Source organism: Lonchura striata, chromosome 3 (assembly GCF_046129695.1).
Source record: "Lonchura striata isolate bLonStr1 chromosome 3, bLonStr1.mat, whole genome shotgun sequence".
In the NCBI taxonomy this organism is placed as follows: domain Eukaryota; kingdom Metazoa; phylum Chordata; class Aves; order Passeriformes; family Estrildidae; genus Lonchura; species Lonchura striata.
The window spans coordinates 45,482,863-45,501,632 of NC_134605.1; the positions used below are offsets into that span (position 1 = coordinate 45,482,863).

Here is an 18,770-nt window from a genome sequence, read left to right on the forward strand (position 1 = left end):
AAGAAATCAGAAAAATCCCTCTAGTGGGAACAATTCATACAGCAGGAATTACTAGTGCATGAATTCTCAGAATATAGCAGGCTTCACTGATAAGCAAGTTTTATTTTATTGCTCTTCTAGCAATAGTACATTTACACCTGCATCTGGCAGGGCTGTTTCAGGCAGAAAATATGAGAAAAGCGGTGTCTGCCAGCTAGAAAACAACTTTTCAGCCAAACATAGTACGAACTTAGTTCTTCCAAAACCTTCAAAGAATTTGGATTAATTCTTTTGTTTCCTTAAAAGCAGATAAATCCTCATTTCTCCTCTTCTCTCTGTTTTAATCTTAAAAGGTTAATTTAGTAGTCCTTGGCTACTTTTACACTAATGGAGGGAAGAGCTATGTATCCATCCTAAAGCTTTTGGAGGTACCTGTCTACCCACTATGATTTAATGTACAGTATTATTTATGGATGCTGGAACATCTAGAAATTTTCAGAACCCAACCTAATGCAAAATTAAATGGTCATCCTATGTGGAGTTTAGCTCCCATTAAAGTGAGTAGGAAGAGCCCTGCAATGATCCGCATGAGAAGAGGATTTGATCCTCTCTGCTTTGATCACATTAAGCACTTTGGGAACCAGCAGGAAACACATTACCACTTTCTTAATCAGTTCTAAAAGATTAAGGACAATTTTTAAGTAGAAACTTACGATTAGAGGCCCAACATCCACTTCCTTTTTTGTCATGAAGAGCTCCTTAATTTGTTCACATTGTAGAATCTCTTTACTTATGTACTTTGAGCAGTCAGTCAATATTTTGCCATATTTACAAGGCATTACAGATATGAAGTCTGGGCCACATGTGTATAAGTAAAATGCTTCCTCTGGTCCAATATTTGCACCTAAAATCCAGAAAATAATCTGTTAACTCTTTACTATACAATAAAGCAAAATTCATACATTGGCTAGTAGGATCAGAGACTTTACAAGGAACATTGCCAACTGAATTTCTTAGGTTCTGGTGATAAAACAATCAGTGCAGCCTAATGCTTCCTATTAGCTACAGTACATCAGTGACTTCTGACACATCACAGTCCAGATTAATTCAGTGGCAAAGGCAACTGAAACCAAGTCAGGGAAATGACCTGCATGAACTGAAGCTCAACATCTCTGAATAACTTAACTTTTTAAAATTAAAAAGTTATCTATTCTAGCCTCCTCAAAGCTTTCAAATCATAGCAAGTTTACAGATACAACAACATGCTGCATTGTCTTGGAGACTTGGGCAGTGACTGAGCAGGATGCAACAACAACAGCTCACTACAACTGACAGAACAGAAAAAAACCCTAGAGGAAGTAGGAGACCAAATGAACCTTCCTCCCCTTTCTGGACAGAACATCTTGGGTCATCTGTGACCTGAGAACACAAACCGAAAAGAAGCATCCAGAAGGACTCAGGTCTGATGTGTGGGTGCATGACAACTGTACAGCAGCAAATCCAGGGCTCTCTGGATACATCAGTTATGCAGGCAGCAGGCACATGGCAACCAGACCCTGTAGATTCTACAGGTTACATTTATGACAAGTTTCTCACCTATGGCCCACAAATGCACATCTGCACACACAGGACCTCGTGCACCACACATCCTGGGCAAACTGATCTCACTTGTGGAGCAGTCCTGACTGGGCCACATCATCTGAAATGCCAGGTGACAAAGCAGCAGGGTTCCAGCCTTCATCATTACGCAAACACCCAGAAGTACTAGATAAGACTTCCCAAGGAAGGAGGAGAATTATACTTCTAAGAAATCTCCAAAGTATTGCTACAAGTTCCAGAAATAAGCATGCTTAACTCAGAGCATTCAGTGGTTCAGATTTTGTTAGCTTTTTATTAGCTTTATGCAATTTGAAGCTAGCAGGTTAGCAGCAGGCAAATTAAATCAATTTTCCAGGTAAGAGACTGAGTGCTTTAAGAAAACAAACAATAGAGCAAATATCAGTCTCTCTACCCCCTACTCCAAGGTATCATTTTAAAAAAATTCTAAGAAATTTGCCAATTATGGCACTAAACAGAAAGAGAATATGGCAGAAGGCCCATTAGAAAGTATCCAATACTGAAACATTTGCCTACATTCTCCCTGATACATTATGCTGCTAAAGGGTGTATTGTTTTTACTGTAAAAACTTGGCACATTAAAAAGGACATTAAAAGAAGCCATTGATTTTGGAGAGGAAAGAGGAAATGAACACTTATTCAAGAAAAAAGCATACAAAAGTACCATTAAATAGAAGCAGATTTCCAAGATCCCATCTACCCGACAATCGAAGCAGATCTTCTTGGGATGATGTGCAATGGCCAATCATGCAAAATGTTTTGTTACTGTCAGATGATAGGCTTGTTTTCCTTGGTAGTGCGAAATCTAAATTAATCTCACATTGCCTAAAAATACATACAAACAAACAAGTTTAAATATTAAGAACCAATCAAAATTGCTATCTAAGATATTCAGCTTAGGTTTAAAATTCATTTTAATATTCAGTAGGTGAGAAGCCATGCTGTCATCAATAATAAATTACTGAAGTCTTCAAGTTCGAGGTGCCTTAAAACTCAGAAACATAAGATATATGCATTCCAATACTGCACAGAACAGATGAGTAGAGTCCCAGCTACGGTTGCTGCAAAATCAAGTTTTCCTAGCTCTGAAATTCCTTCCTCCTTTCCTCTGACCTCAAAGAGGAAATGGTATGTAACACTATACACACTTCTAAAATACCACAATTATTCAATAATTTCTACCATTCCTAACAAGTCAAAGTCCTTTGAGCATCCTAATTTACATCATGAAAACTCTGGTTCCCAAATGCTGGAAAACACCATGCTGAGGATTTACTTGGACCAGGAAGCTGTCAGAACTGGTGTGCTGCACAGCCACAGGCAATAAGCCTGATTCTTTCAGAAAGCATCCAATTAGCTTTATGTGCCTTTACATAAACTGATTGATTGGACTGTAAAGGTCATTCAAAGCATCCTGAAAGAGTCTAACTACTAGCAAACTAGCAACTAAATCTATGTATAGAGATGCCTCAACAACTACACATGGGGAGAACATTGTAGTATTTTTAGCTTTCCCCTCTATCTCCATATCTGGACTTAACTGAATACCAGCATGCACAGACTTAACATAGCTTTCACAGATTGGACTTTGGGAAGAAAGGGTAAAGACTGTGATATTTAATATATTCCTATTTCTCTAATCAGTGAATAATTCATGCAGGCACACTCAACCTAGTATCAGGTACCTAATTTAGGAGCATGGACCTTAACTTTGCAGTGGAAGTACTACTTCTCACCAGCAGTTCTTGTCTGAAATTTTTTTAACTTCTTCCCTATCCATTCTTCTCAGTGGAACAAAGTGACTGCCTTTTCTCCTACTCCTCTTAATTTGTACTTCCAACAGTATTGCCAGTACCTGACCTACACCTCCTTAATGTGGATTCAACCACATACATTATGCCTACTGCTAACTTCATGCCATGGCTTATTTTGGATCTTACTCAAAATCTTGGAGCACTTGCCTCTTTCTTTATTTGTGGTGAAGAAAAACATTCATGTCTGCACTGGTCCATGGTATAAACTGACAATTCTCAAAGTAATCCATGAATATTCTGGATATCTCTAACATTCTAAAGAATTCCTAACAGTGCAACATACTCCCTCTCTTATCCTCCTAGAAGACTATTCTACCTTAACCACAGCTTGCACCAAAACATTGCAATGTTTTCTTACTAGAAAGTATCTTTAAAAGAAGATAAATATCTAGGTACAACTCATGTGTTCTTTACCTCTGACCGGAAACCCAGAGCAACAGCTTTCCACGGAAATTTTTCTTGCCTTCTGGCTTCTGTAGGTATTTTAATGCCAAATGCTGCCACCTGCCCACAAGGAAAACATTCCCTGGAGATTCAGCCTGTGCCAGCAGACCAGCTTTCATCTCGTCATTTGGATCCATGCACATACTGCATAAAAAACAGAAAAGAAAAAATGAGGGCACGTGTTTTCATACTTGCATTTTAAGCCCCAAATCTGCACATTTTGGCCTCAGTTTGAGAATGTGTTCCTTAACTTTGACAGGTAATTTTTTTGAGTACAGTTCTATTTTTAGAGTACTCAACATAAGGTAGGGAAATCATCACAACATTTTCACCTTTGTTGTTTAACTTGTAGGCATAAATCTGCTTACATTTAAGATTAAAATATCTCTATTTTAGAGAAAAGTTGAATTCAATTTACTGAAAGAATGCAGGTGCTCTGAACATGGAAATAAAGTGGTCTAAAATTGCAGTTTTAGACACATTTCAAGGATACTCAAGGATTATTTATGAGAACTAAATTAGTGCTAAAATATGCTCAGAAGATTAAAACCAAGACTGTCCAAGTCAGTATTACACAGCAACAAAATTTAACAGCTGAGGTGTGACAACCTACAGCTGCACAAATCTTTTCCATCTTCCAACATTTATTGTGTTATTTCATTAGAACTTGAATTGCTACTTGTGGGCAGTTATTTATAAATGACCACATGAAACATGCAAGACCAGAGCTTAACAGCTGAAGCTGATAAACCTACAGATCTGTAGCTAATACACTTATCTGATGTTGCCCTATTAGAGTGCAAGATGTCTCTACTATATAAATTATTTCCCTACTCTCCATCAGTATTCTCTGCAAGTTGCTACTAGAGGTAACAATACAATATGTCCACAGAACTGCTTCTGGACTAATACATCATACCGAAATATGAATGCTCCAGTGTTCAAGTCTGCCCAAACTTGTATCATCAGAGCTTTGGAACCCAGTGAAATTATGTGAATACAGCCATCTTCAACAAGTTTGTCTCCAAGGCTTACATATTCCATTCCTATAGACTTTGTTTCTTCTAGAAATACAAGCATATTGCAATTAAAATATAATACAACAACAATGCCTTTCACAGCATGTACCAAGTGTGAAAATAAACCATTCAGGTACTACATAGAATTGGTTTTCATTTGGTTGAGGTGGTTTGGTTTGATTTTTTTAAGTGAGTTAAATAATAAGCATGATTGTCTTTAGAAACCTAGGTCTCAAACAGAAATAGAGAAACATAACACTAACTCAGCATTTTATATGTTTCTGTTTGTAATATATACATCCACTGAGCTGAATACACTCTATCAGTGATGCTTTTGACATATCATATTACATTCCCGTGTTGAACTATCAGTGTGCACCAAGAAATCTTCAGTTTTCTTCACAAATCATCATACCCTTGAAGCATAATCAGTATTTTCACTTTACCAAGCAAAAGCAGAGACCTAACAAAAGCAACTCTAGTGAGTTCCAAGGTTCAGAGTTGGATTTTTTAAAAATAATTTATTTTTAAGATAAATTCTATTTAAAAATAGAAAATATTTATTCTATTTAAAAATAAAAAAAGAAGGAAAAGAGTGTAAAGGTATTCCAAGTGTTGTGAATGGGATACATTTTAAAAAAGGAATTTTCCTCCCTTTACAAATCATAATCAAAAAGATTCTGCTTAGAACAGTTTGGGAGCAGTTGATTCCCTACAAAAGTATAAACAGAAAGTTATTTTACAGCTAATGGTATTTACATGGGGCACACACAAGGAAAGTTGAAGAGTTACACTGAATCAGCCTGAAACTAGATCATCAATACATGAAATCAAATAAACTTGAGCAGTTTTTGTCCATAACCACAGCTGCAGCATTTATTTTCATCATAATATGAAGTAGCATAAATGTTACCGAAGTTACAAATTCAATGAGACTACTACATTTCTAAGGAAGCAGGCATTAATCTAATTCAAGAACTAGGGTTGGAAATGTTGTATATTTGGTACAGTAGTCATAAAAAAAATCAGAAGTACTACCACTGCCGTTCAGTATTGATCATAAAATTTCAAACTTTTGTATACAGTACATAGATTGGAATATTTGTAACCAGAGTCCTTTAGTGCTACCTAAAAAAACCCAAAATACTATATCCTCACCTGTGCTGTCAAAACTGTTCTCTCTTACAGCTATGAGTCCTCTTCTCCTCTTGACTTTTTTCCCCTTTTCTGCTGAATTTTCTGCTTCATGAGCATACTCCAGACGAAACCACAGTGAGAAACTGAAGCCATCAGACATATGTGGCCAACAGTTTTGCCCAACTAAAGGCAAGTGAATTGGGGCTACATGCCAAGAAGAAAGTAGCTGGTGACTCAAATTTTCACCATCTGCCTCTTTCTTACTCTGTGACAATTTTGCTCTTTTTAGTAGTCCAGCATTTTTATTGTTGGAAGTGCCAGCACATTTTTGTGAGGAACTGCTACTCAAATTTGTGCCATTCAGCAAAGGAAAGGCAAGGTATTGTAATGGATTCATATAAATATTAGTGTCTACAATCTTCAATACACCCTTGAGTAGTACCTCCTAGAAGAAATAAAACAAACAAATGAGAAAAAAATAGGAACTGTTTACACCATATAGTCAAGTATCACACGACTTAATAGAAACCTACTCCTCATTTTAACTTGGATTCATGTTTTTCCAAGAGAAGTGAGCTTATATATCCAAACCTACATACATTGGCAAAGCATCAAGTAGCAACTTCAACAGACTATGGCCCAACATAACTTTGGGGATGTAGCCTGGGCGGATCAGACTTCAAGTTACCATGCTTAGAAATCAGCTGAAATGCAGCAGGTGGTCATTGCACAATCTTATCTCACTCCTGTTATGTGCATAAAAAGACAGCACCTTTTACCCTGTGTTTTAAGGCTGCTTAAGAAGCCACACACAGGCCATAACTTTGTTATTGCATAACCAGTGAAAAAACTAGCTAAGCACATAAGCCAAAAGGTATCTCTTATTATTTGACTGATAATTACAAGCTACCATTGAAAAATTAACTTGTGACTCTTTGTTTGGTTTGGTATTATTTTACACACCACAGTAATTTTAAAAATTTTCTTCCACTTGTATTTTTCTACAGACTCTCACAGAAACCAGAGTTACTTCAGCAGTATATCCCACAAAAGCAGTAGATTCCAGCATCATGCCAACCAACTTAGGACCCTTTTGAAAGTAATTCCTACTGTTAAAGCATACTCAAAATAGTGAGCTGCCTCGTAACTTTAAAGGAATTGCTTCCAATTTTAAAGTAATTTTGTTCTGTCATCCATAACCACAATGTCAGTCTCCTTGAGAGGATTCTTGGTTTCTTGTGCTGAAGAGTTCCCAGGGCCAACAGACCCTTCTGCTTCTCATTGCCTATTTCTTTTTCCAGTTTTGAGAAGGAACTGTTTCTACAACCAAATTTTATTTGCTCTGATCGCTTCAAACACTGCTGTGCATCTCCTTATTTCCCAAAATTCTTTGACACAAAAGGATTTTCTCTTTGCTTATTTTTTCTCATCAGACCTCTGAATTTTGCTATATGCTATTCCATACATACCGTACAAGGTGTCTTCTCCAAAAATACCCTCAGAAGAAGAGTTAGCTCTTCTGAACAAGTCTGTGAACTCATCAAGGAAACTAGCAGATCTACCAGCACCACCTGACATGCTAAAAATAAGGAGACAATAATATTGTTTAAACAGATTTTTTACGCTTTAAAATTTCATATTCTATACTATTATGAGGAAAGATTAATTTGGAATTTCAAGGGGTTTCCAAAACCAATTCAAATTATGGAAGCAGTAACAATTACAACATGAATTCTAAAGAGATCCAACAGTACCTCCTGACACTATAGTTCAAAATTTCACTGAACCAAGCAGTGCCATGCTAAATTTTGTCCCAGGTTTGCAAAATGGAGTGAAAGTCTGAGAACCTGAGAAAGCATCTGCCTTATAAAGACTCTGCCCACAAAGCCACCATGGACCCAAGTCCTGGGATGGGTTTACATCACCTCCTCTTGTGAAGCACCCTCATTACATGAATCTACCATAGGGCAAGCATTTCATCTGATTCCACATTCTTGGATTAGCAAGCTGCTTTCCAGTTAGAAATAAAACTCAAGGCATCATCAAGGTCTGGGTTACAAAGAAATTGGAAGTACAGGCTTACATTGTGATGGGAATGACAATTCAGCAGCTGCTATTCTTTCCATGAGATGTTTATCACTATCACACTACTGTTTATGGTTTCAACTATCATTTTCACATCTGCCAGAATTTCTTTAACTTACTTCCACTAGCTCAGAAATAACCCTATATTTACACTGAAGTTTCTTACAAGTTTAAAATGCAGGTGCATAAATTCACATGCCAATGAATTTCCTTTGTCAATTTTACATTTGCACTGTTTGACTGTGTATACATTAGATTTTAAAAACAAATATTTAAGTTACTTGGACCTTTAACTCACCATGAAAACTAGATTCTGTTTGTGTCAATATATTCAGAAATCCTCCCAAAAGGTGTTTAACAGCTCCCTGTTGAAAAGAATAAGTAAAATGAATATCTGAAGAATACACCACAGCTCAAAGAACTAAGAAATAAATTCTTCTAATCAATTCCTACCTACTATTGATTTTAATGATAATTTAGATTACTTGAAATTATGGAATGTTTTTATATTTGCCAATGAACAATCTTCTGTGTTCTGTACAGTTCAGTTACAGAAGAGAGACATTGAATTTCAAATCATTATCTTTTGCAGGGAGGATACCCAATTCAGTTGTTAAAAAAGGTAACTAAAAGAAACTCCCAATGATGGTGAGGGCATGACCATTTGCACAACTAACTTCCAATACAAAGTTATGAAAAAAAAGGCATGGAATATTTTTCAGATACATGATTCAGTTTCTAAAAGTACATATTCAATAAAAAGTTTAGAATGCTTACATGTACACACATACAAGCAGATATCTGCCCTTTTTTCCTTAAGGCCTTGACAATCATCAAATCTATCTGTAAGGATTGAACAGTCTTGATAAAAAACAACACCTGCAAAACTCAAAAGCTATGTAGGACAAATACCTTTTAATAAATTGTTTAGCCCCTTGGCAACATAAATGCAATGCAGTTGACAGTATCAGTCATTTACACTGTTTCACATTTTATCAAATCCCATATAAAGTGAGAATATTCAAGATCGTTATTAGGTACAATAAAATTAAAGATACACAACTGCTAAACTCTTGCCTCTGCTAATAACATTTTTACCTGTTCTATAAGGACAGTGGCATTTCTTTCCTTCTGGTTGACGATATTCAGGCAGCTTTGGAATACATGAGCAAGCACATCTAAACTTGCATTACCAGCTGAGAGCAAGTTTAATTCTAACATGCAGATTTCAGGATACATTAATTCTCCTTGATTGATGTTTTCAGCAAGGCCATTAAAATAACCTGAAGCACCAGTACATCTCGATTCCACCTTTGTGTCTGCTCCTAAAAGGAAACCACATGTATCTCACTGAAACTTACTCAGCTGAATACATTTTGCATGATTTAATTAGAACATCCAAGGACATATCTCCAACCTCCTTATAGCTACAAACCAAAAACAGTCACCAGGTAATAAGCAATTTTCAGAGATGATAATAATTTTATATTCTGCTTCAGATTTTTTTATTTTCCTGCTAACACAGAAGGGCAAGGATGCAGTTTCTCCCATTACATGCTCTTAAACTATCTGGCTTCATTTCCTTGGAATTGGACACATACAGTAATGGCAAAATACACAGTTCATGAAACACAACATTAAAATCATTGTAACGGAACCTCAAGCTTCTATGTAAACTTTGAGCATTCCAAGAAAGGAGACAAATTTAAATAAATTTACATTAAAAGGCTAGATTAATCAATTCGTTACTTAACTCTGAAAATGCACACAACAGAATATCTGCATGACAATGAAGGAAAAAAAATCAAACATGTAAGCCTTCCCGTTACATTTTGGAGAGACTTTAAAATACATCTTAAAATTATTTGGTACAGACATATGTTACATGCAAATGTATAATGGAAGTTTTTCAGATTAATTTTTTAATTCAGAAATGCTTTTAAAATATTAAAAATCTATTGATAAAGCCTAGTCTTGCAGGTAAACAGCAGCAGTTTGATGCAGTTCTATTAAAGGCTTTTGTTGTTCATGCTGATCTAATACCAGAACAGAAGCACCCAGGTGTGCTCAGCACAAAGGAAAAAATTAAAGCAAGTTCATGTTTAAAATTAATTACACAAACAGAATAAACCAAGATATGTGCACATCAATTGTTTAGAGTAATGAGATATGTTGTATAACAAGGGGGCTATCAAGTCAAATGAAGCATGTGATTGGGAAAAGCCAAATAGTGCTTGACAAACCTGATCTCCTTCCACAAGCGAGAACATGCTGGGTTGATATGGAATGAGCAGTGGATGTCTACCTGGATTTCTCCAAGGCTTTCTAAAGTTTCCCACAGGCTCCTCCCAGAGAAACTGATGCATTAGAATGGAGACAAGGGGTCTGTGCAGTGGGTGGGCACTAACTGCCTGGCTGCACCCAGAGGGGGGTGATAAATCCTTTTTAAACTGGACATTGCCAACAAAGGGGTCCCCAGGGGCTGATGGGTTGATATTGGGCCCAATGGTGTTCACTATCTTCATGAGTGATCTGGGTGATGGGATCAATGCGCCCTGATGGAATTTGTCAGTGACACCAAACTAAGTGGGGAAGTGGGCACTTGGGAAGGGAGAGCCACCCTGCAGAAGAGCTGGGTAGGCTGTAAGAGTGGGCTAACAAGAACATTATGAAGTTCAGCAAGGACAAATGTAATGTCTGCACATGGGAAAATAGAATCCAGGACTGCAGCACAGACTGGGATCTGCCTGCCTGGAGAGGTGGGGTCCCAGGGGACAGCAAGCTCAGCATGAGTGAATGTGTGCTGCTGTGGCAAGGAAAGCCAAGGGGATGCTGGGCTGCATCAACAAGAACATTGTCAACAGGGATAAAAAAACCTTCACCCCACTCTATTCAGTGCTTGTCAGGTCACACCTGGAATACTGTGTTTGGTTTTTGTCCCCACTACACAAAAAAAGACAGGAAGAAAGCTTGAGAGAACTGGGCTTGCTCAGCCTTGAGAGAAGGCAGCTTAGAGGACATCTTATGACCAATTAAAAGGTGTCTACAAAGAAGGTAGACTCCCTTTTTACAAGAAGTGACATGGACAAAGCAAAGTGTAACCAGGTATATGTTCCTTCTGGGAAAATTCCATATAGACATATCAGAAAGTTTTCCCTCATGAGAAATCAGACACTGGAATAAATCTCCTCAGAGAAGTGGTACATTGGTTACTTTAGATTTAGATGAACAAGGTGCCATGCTATCTTGTCTAGATTGTGCTTTTGTGAAAAAAGACTGGACCAGATGATCCTTGGGGCCCCTTTCAATGTGGCATCTATAAAAGAATTAGACGATTTAATTTTTACCAGATAGTTACAATTCTAAAGAAAAAAAAAATTGAGCACTGACTTTCAAATAAACTACTGATACATATCTCTGGAGTTTCTAGACCACAATAACACATTTGAGCAACACAACTTTAGAGCAAGATTCACATATACCAAAACAACCAAGGCAGAATCATTTTTGTAGCACTCAGTAAGAATATTTATCATCTCTCCATCTGTAACTCCATCTTACCAGAAGTAAATAAAGTTAGTTATTTCTATTAAAGGCGTTTTAGTACATCTCAAAAGACAAACAAGCTTTGCTATAACAAAGACAGCTTTGTATATTCAGAAAGCTCCCATTTACCTTCATTCTTGGTTTCACTATCATCAGGATTACTTTCACTATCTGCTTCATATCCTTCCTCTTCAGCAAAAAGTTTAAGACTACAGCACTGTGATTCTTCAGTTTCTTCAGAAATTTCTCCAGGCTGTGACACAGGCTCCTTCTCAGTGTAATGGGTCTGTACAATACAACCAAATAGAGTGTCATTGGTCAGAAAAAATAATCTTTGGATCAGAAAAGCAAATAATTTAGAACCGTCCAAATGCCTATTTTTTCCAAGCCCACTGGGAAAAGAAACAATTTAATCATACATTTCCAAGAAACCTGAGATACATTAAAAATACTTAATTCTTTTGTAAAAAAACTGAATCTGCAAAGAGGGATTTTTCTTACTAACTATCTGATCAAAATTTTAAGAAACAGCATTAAAACTGTTTCTAAATCACTATCACCATTGGCATGCACCTTGAAATTCACTCAAAGGTGAAGATGTCTACAGTCACCAAGGTCACTCAACATTCCCATTTGAAGCCCTTTCTTTAAGAGTTCATCACACTGTTGGGAGATGAAAGTAAAAAGAACATCAGGTTGAATGAGCTTGCTATTTTTTGGGGTATGACTCACTTCTAAGCAGTAATTGTGGGGACCATATGAAACAGCATTCCACTTTGGTATGAGAAGCAGAGATTTCATCTTCAACTGTCACAATAATCAAACATATCTAAATTTCTTATCAAGTTTACAAAGACCCCAAGAACAAATCTGAGAAAATCTTGCATTATTCAGAATTAGACTGTTTAGCTGGTGTTTCATACCTTTTCAATTTTTTCTTCAGAATGATCCAGATCAGCAGAAAAAGTGCCCAATGCAACACGAAGCAGTGAATCAAACAGAGGCTTTGCTAAGTCAGTTTCTATCACTTTTGACTGAGCAAGCTGCTCTCTTATTTCAAGTAAAATATCATCCACAGAGGTATTCTGTGTTTTGGGGGAGAAAAACATTTTGATTCATGTTACTATTTCAAGCTAACAGAAGTTGTCTAGCTTTTCCATTTAAGAGCTTCTCCTTCTACCCTACCTACCCTAGTCTGACTTCTCATCTAAAACCACAAGATTTCATCTAGTCTCTTGAAATAAGAAAGATTCATCCTAAATGTCATGACAGATTTCATTGGAACCTGCACACTGAAAAAATCTGACAAAATGCTGCTATCTAAAAAGTGCAGGTGAAAGTGCTGTTTCAAAAATAGATGGCTTTGAAACAGCCTCAGGTACACTGTACAATCAAACCACACCACATTACTAGTAGCTGACAGAGTGTGACATGTCCGAGATCATAAAAACAGTGAATGTTCAAGACAGAACTCCAGTTTCCAGTTCTTTCCTGCACTTAATGCCTCCCACTTTGCAACAAATTGCCAAGTAAAATTCAAGACAGTAATTAAAACATTAAAGAAAAGTCAAGGTGTCTTCTGTGAATTTACAGCTTCTTGTGGAATCCTGAATTAGTCCACCTCTAAGGCCTAAGGAATATTTTTTTCAGGTGCCCTTTAGTAGTCCTTTCGCAAGCACCATGCTCTGCTCAGAACCATCCTCAAAAAACAACATGAGTCACTAGGTATCATGGTCATATCTTGCCTACACAGCTTTCCTGCAGCATCCCTTTCACACACTTTCTCCACTGAATACTCTTTCTGAAAAGAGTACTACTCAAGCTCATTATTTAGCTCTAAACTTTCAGTACCATATAAAATATGGTACCATAAAAATTTACCTCCCTAGAAGAACTTTTGACTAAATTATTGTTAAAATAATATTGTATGAAACAAAAAAATAGGAGCAAAGGAAGCTAGGGAAAGTTGCACAGTACCTGGTGAAACATCTCCACTTCAGTCTTCTGCTGCATGGTGCTTGCACTGTGTAGGCAGATGGTCAGCAGAGCTTCTAGAAGTCTGATACCTTGAAGTGCCCACTCAGTCTCTTCCCTTGCAGAAGTCGTTACCCCTTCAACATTGGCAACTGAAGTAACCAAAGAATATTCCATATTCACAGGGCTGTCACAGGAGCCAGAGTCAGGCACCAGCTGCTCAGCACCAGCAGGACTGCCAGAACTATCAAGCTCCAATTGCATCACCCCTCTGCTTTTAGCCTGCTGAACAGACTCATCCTTGCTGAGAAGCTCAGTTTGAGGACTCCCCTGTGAACTTCTGCTGCTTTCACTCAATACTCTCTCCTCCCTCTTTTCTTGCTCTTTTTCCTTATTTTTTGCAAATTTCTGAATTATCAGGGTTAGTAATCTCTGGCATGCTTCAAAGCCTCCAAGTCTATGGAACTGTCTCTGGAAAACTGAACTATACAAATAGATGCAACGACACATGGACCAAATATCTGCAGCCCTATGAATATGTTCCAGAGAGGGCAAAGTAAGGCTTTCCAGGGACAGATATGGTAATTTATGGCCTAATGGCTCACTAGCTGTACTATCATATCCCGATGTATCTTCACATTCATTAGCTGATTCCAGATCACCATCTGCTTCTTTACTTATACATAAAAAAGCAACACAGAGGAACAGGTTTATTGTGTTGACATGAATGTCTTGGCTGGCAAACTTTTTCTTTTTTGGGTAAGCCTCTTTCAAGCCAGCATAAAACTTGCTCAGGCTTTGAGGAACTTCTGAAGCAGCATGCTGGCTACAGAGAGAAGTGGGCAAGTCAGACATAGATTCCTTTTGTTCGCTGTCCAGACCTTCCAGTTCTGGTGTTGCTTGGTCTTCCTGCTGATCATCAAGGCAGAGTATCAAAGTCTCTAACACTTTCAAAGAATGGCTTCTTAATGTATCTAAGTAATTTAACTCAATCATTTGATTCACTCCATTACAACTCAGAAACAAGTCTCTAATTACTCTGTAAAAGAAAGCATAAGAAAGTCACTTTATAAATCACCCAATAACTCATGTAAGTCAGCAATTGCTATAAATTACTGTAAATTAAAGAGAAGAGGAACTCGTCTGCAGCACTCTAGGATCCTAACTCAGCTGGTAGTGGAATATTTTTCAGCTGGCAGTAGAAAATTCATCTGTGACATATAATGTAGGAAATACCTCCCTCTAAACTGCAGACCACACAAGTATAAGATGTTCAAAACACTGAAGGTGGTTAATTAATTTTTTTATTACATTTACTCTTTAGTGGTATTTCCTTGCCCCAATTTTTTATTAGCAATTGAAGCTAGTAAGTATCTTTATTTCTCTGTTCAGTGATTTCACCAGAAAGCAGATTTCTCAAATAAACTTAATTACATTTTCCTAGATGTCTACCAGTTGCATGGATGATGAATTTCAAATAAATTCCGGAGTATCTTTCAAGGTAAGTTTTTGTGCAGTTGTTATGCCAGCATGTGCAATATCAAAAAAACTTTCCATATATTTGCTACCAAGTCTGTTTTTCCTTTCTACTCTCAAAGTATTATATTAAGTTCATACAAAACTTAGGGTAAGGATCTTTAAGTTTTTTAGTATACTATGTTTGCTTGTAGATATCCATCTTACCTCCATCTCCTTCCCACAGGATCAGATTTACTCTAACCAAGTTACTCTAGAATCAAGTGGATCATTTACTTATTCATTCCCACCTTTAATCCAGTAAAAAAAAAATGACATTTTAACTCTTTTCTTCATCTAAGCTTTATTTCTCTTGCCTCTTTGCCACTAAGTACACTTTCAAAAATAGCTTCTAATACAGTTTAGGTTAGGATAGAAGTTAGAACTATATTAGATGATCCCTTTACATAAACTGGAGTACTAGTCTACTCTTTGTCTTGTGTGACACCACTAAATTCACTCCATGACTCCAAGAGAAATAAAATCAATCTTTCCTGGACAAAAGGACACATTCATATTCTGAAAAAAGTTCCACATATTTATTAAAAATTTAATTAATCCATTTAACAATAAATAAAAAGTATAAATTTTATGCCTTGGGACAATGCTTGTGCATCTTTTGGGTTTTGGGATTGTTGTAGTTTCTCTTCTTAAACTAGGTTTAAATGAACAGGATTTTTTAAGTTAAAAGCCAATTACAGGAAAAGTAAACATCAAACCTTATTTTTGAAAGGTGGTTTTTACAGTGACCATTATAGAAGGAAAAAGGAAACAGATCAGAAAACTATGTATTGTAATTGCCACAGAAAAATGACATATGAATCTGTTTAACGTTCCTGACTAATTTTAGAACAAAGAATGAAGAGGCAGAGAGCATGTCACACTGGACAAAGATTTTGTTGCTACAGAGTTTGGCTTGTTAAAGACCATAATTCATGAGTAGAAAGCCCTCGCTTCCTATAGTTTATGAATCTAGCCTTGCATCCTGTTACTCAAACATTTATCTTGTTGCCACCTGCAACAGCCAAACCACACCTAGAGCCCAAATAAAACTTAAATTCCGATCAGTAACAAATATACAAAGCTCTGTATTAATAGCACTAATTAGCACTTTTCCCAATAATAAATAGAAAATCAACCAACCTGGATTTTAGCAACAGAGGGAGCATCTGCAAATAAACCTGAAGCACTTCAGAAGGCAAATCCTGGCTATGGTAACTGCACTTGAGTTTATCAGCTGTCCTTAGTCCAAGCTGCTGTTGAGCATGGCAAGCTAGTTCAACTCCTCTCTGAAGCACAGGATTATAGATACAGTTATACAGTTTCCATTGGACCACTGCATTTCCCTTTTGAATTAAGTGGCAAATATGGTTTGCAATCTGTGTGCCACGTAGTTTGTCTTCTTCAAAAATGATGTCCTGATAAGCCTCCAGTGCATGCCATCTCAACAACATATCTTCAGATCCAGTGCTAGGCAGAATTCCCTGACCTCTGCAAGAGGAACTAGATGCAGGACTGGCATCACTGGAGTTGCCCTGCAAGGCATCTTCCAGCTGAGTGAGCTGATCACAGTCAACAGTACATATATTGCATGATGCCTGTATAATTTTTGGAGAGACTTCTGCTCCACCCAGCTGATCCAATATAAATTTGTTAAGGATGCTTAGTATATGCTGTTGAAAATTTTTTAATATTGGCAACTTGGAAGCATGGAGCAATGGGACAATGACAGACTTTGGGTCCATACAACAACATATTCCTACATTATGTACACCTGAGAGAATCTCAGCACAGGTACTGCTCAAAGAAACTTGCTGCAACAAGTGCAAACACTGGTGTGCACAAACAGCAATGCAACAGCATCTCTCAGGATAATCAACTTCTCCATCACCAGTTTCAAAAGGGTTTTTGGAAGCTTGGTTTTTAAAAGCAGATACAGAGAGCCCAGAGAGATCTCTGTGATGATTCATGAAGTGAGAGTACTCACATCGTCTGTGCCTCTTTCTCGTACACATTGATTGATGGAGCTGCTCCGATTTCACCTTTTTGACAGTGCTGATTATTTTCATGATGCTGTTGATCAGGGCTTTCAGATGCTCTGAGGCTTCCCCAGGTACTCCCTCATTCTTCATACACAGCCATTCCATTTGAAGCACTGTTACTTCAAACAGCTTAAATCCCTGCTGCTGTATGAACTCATGAATCAGATCTATAGCTTGGCTAAAGTAAAATGGATTGGAGGCTGCACTTTGTAGGCAGCAGATCAAAATCTGCAAGACCCCTTCTATAACCTCAGGTAGAAGCAAGGCTCTGTGACGATACCTAGAAAATATATAGTCATCCTGAACCAGCTGCTGTAGTGTTTTCTTGTATCCTGCAGCAAAAGGACCAGGTTGCTTTTCCAAGCAAATTCTGATTTTCAATGCTGCTTTAAGTAAGTCTGTTAAATTTCTTCGTAAATTGTCAGGCATTGTTTCTGTACTGCTGATGTCTAAAGACATAAGATGTAGAACTGTTCGAAAAAGCATCCTTTGGATCAAAGCCACAGGTTCTTCCGTCCACCCTGCAGAAACAACTTCATTTTCTGTGTTACTACTTACATTGCCGGAGTCCCCAAATCCTGATAAGAACTCTGTCAATGTGGGCACAACACTCGCTGAAAGAGCAGAGCTGTGATTCAAAGTAATATCAAATTTGCACACCTTCTCTAGGAGAGACAGTAAGACATGGCATAAGTCAAAAGGAGAGTTATTCATGTTGCTTTCAGACATTCCTGCAGCTGGCTCATTCAAAATCTCATGTGCTGGAATAACTTTGCTGGAAACTTCTAGACTAGGGGCATCGGTATTAGAACCCAGTACCACTTCAGGAGGTTGGCAATCACTTCTACCTCCAGGGTAGCTGTCCCTAACAGAAGAGGTTAAAAAGGGCTGCAGTATCTGGGAGCGTCTGTGTTTTGTTATTACAGCAGTCTTTTCATCAGAATTGCCTTCAGAGTCTGAAGTGGAGAGCTGGGACCTCCTCGCATCCCGCACAGAGTAGCGGTGGGTGGTTTTGCGGAGACGGCTACTTTTTCGAGATCGAAGATTGAGTTTTACAGAGGTCTGAAGAGATGAATGAGCGCTTCCATCTAAGTTTAGTTTTTCCTGAGTAGATTTCACAGAACTTTTATTATTCTCTTTGGTCAGGCATATGTCTACTGTAAAGGGTATATTAAAATCTGTTGAAATGGAAAGATAACAAAGGAACATTAGAATATGTAAAGCATTTTTTCCTAATTTTATAGTTAAATACTTCCAGATTTAAAATACACAGCAAATTTGTATCTTAATAGGTCGTGGTTTTGCATGCACCTGTGTCAGACATTTTCAGTACAAAACAGGCAGCAACAACTGATGTTTAGGGGCCATACTGGCAATTTTTAAAGCCCAGACAAATTATTTCATTTTCCATTTAGGGTTAAACAACAGGGTGCTGAAAGTTTTCCTAAAACTTTTTGTTGGCACAACTATTCTCAAAAAACCATTCTCAAAAAAAATATGTCATCAAGGGAGGTGAAAGGACTTCTTGGTAAGCAAATTAAAGGGAGGAAAAAAGGTCTTTTTAACTTGATGCTCCATTGTCACTTTTTGCAACTCAG

At 37.4% G+C, this 18,770-nt stretch overlaps 1 protein-coding gene across 2 annotated transcripts in view; it reads right to left on the reverse strand.

Annotated features, from left to right (window-relative positions):
* Positions 1 to 18,770, reverse strand: part of LYST (lysosomal trafficking regulator) — a 75,310-nt gene that overhangs the window by 39,492 nt on the left and 17,048 nt on the right. For both annotated transcript variants that reach the window (XM_021527093.3, XM_021527092.2), the window contains exons 5-16: positions 16,274 to 18,350; positions 13,619 to 14,654; positions 12,565 to 12,726; positions 11,771 to 11,927; positions 9,194 to 9,420; positions 8,394 to 8,460; positions 7,480 to 7,589; positions 6,032 to 6,455; positions 4,774 to 4,918; positions 3,825 to 3,998; positions 2,261 to 2,421; positions 693 to 883 (exon numbers count right to left, since the gene is read on the reverse strand). In XM_021527093.3, coding sequence (XP_021382768.2) covers positions 693 to 883; positions 2,261 to 2,421; positions 3,825 to 3,998; positions 4,774 to 4,918; positions 6,032 to 6,455; positions 7,480 to 7,589; positions 8,394 to 8,460; positions 9,194 to 9,420; positions 11,771 to 11,927; positions 12,565 to 12,726; positions 13,619 to 14,654; positions 16,274 to 18,350 — 4,931 coding nt within the window. The remainder of the gene's footprint in view (positions 1 to 692; positions 884 to 2,260; positions 2,422 to 3,824; positions 3,999 to 4,773; positions 4,919 to 6,031; positions 6,456 to 7,479; positions 7,590 to 8,393; positions 8,461 to 9,193; positions 9,421 to 11,770; positions 11,928 to 12,564; positions 12,727 to 13,618; positions 14,655 to 16,273; positions 18,351 to 18,770) is intronic.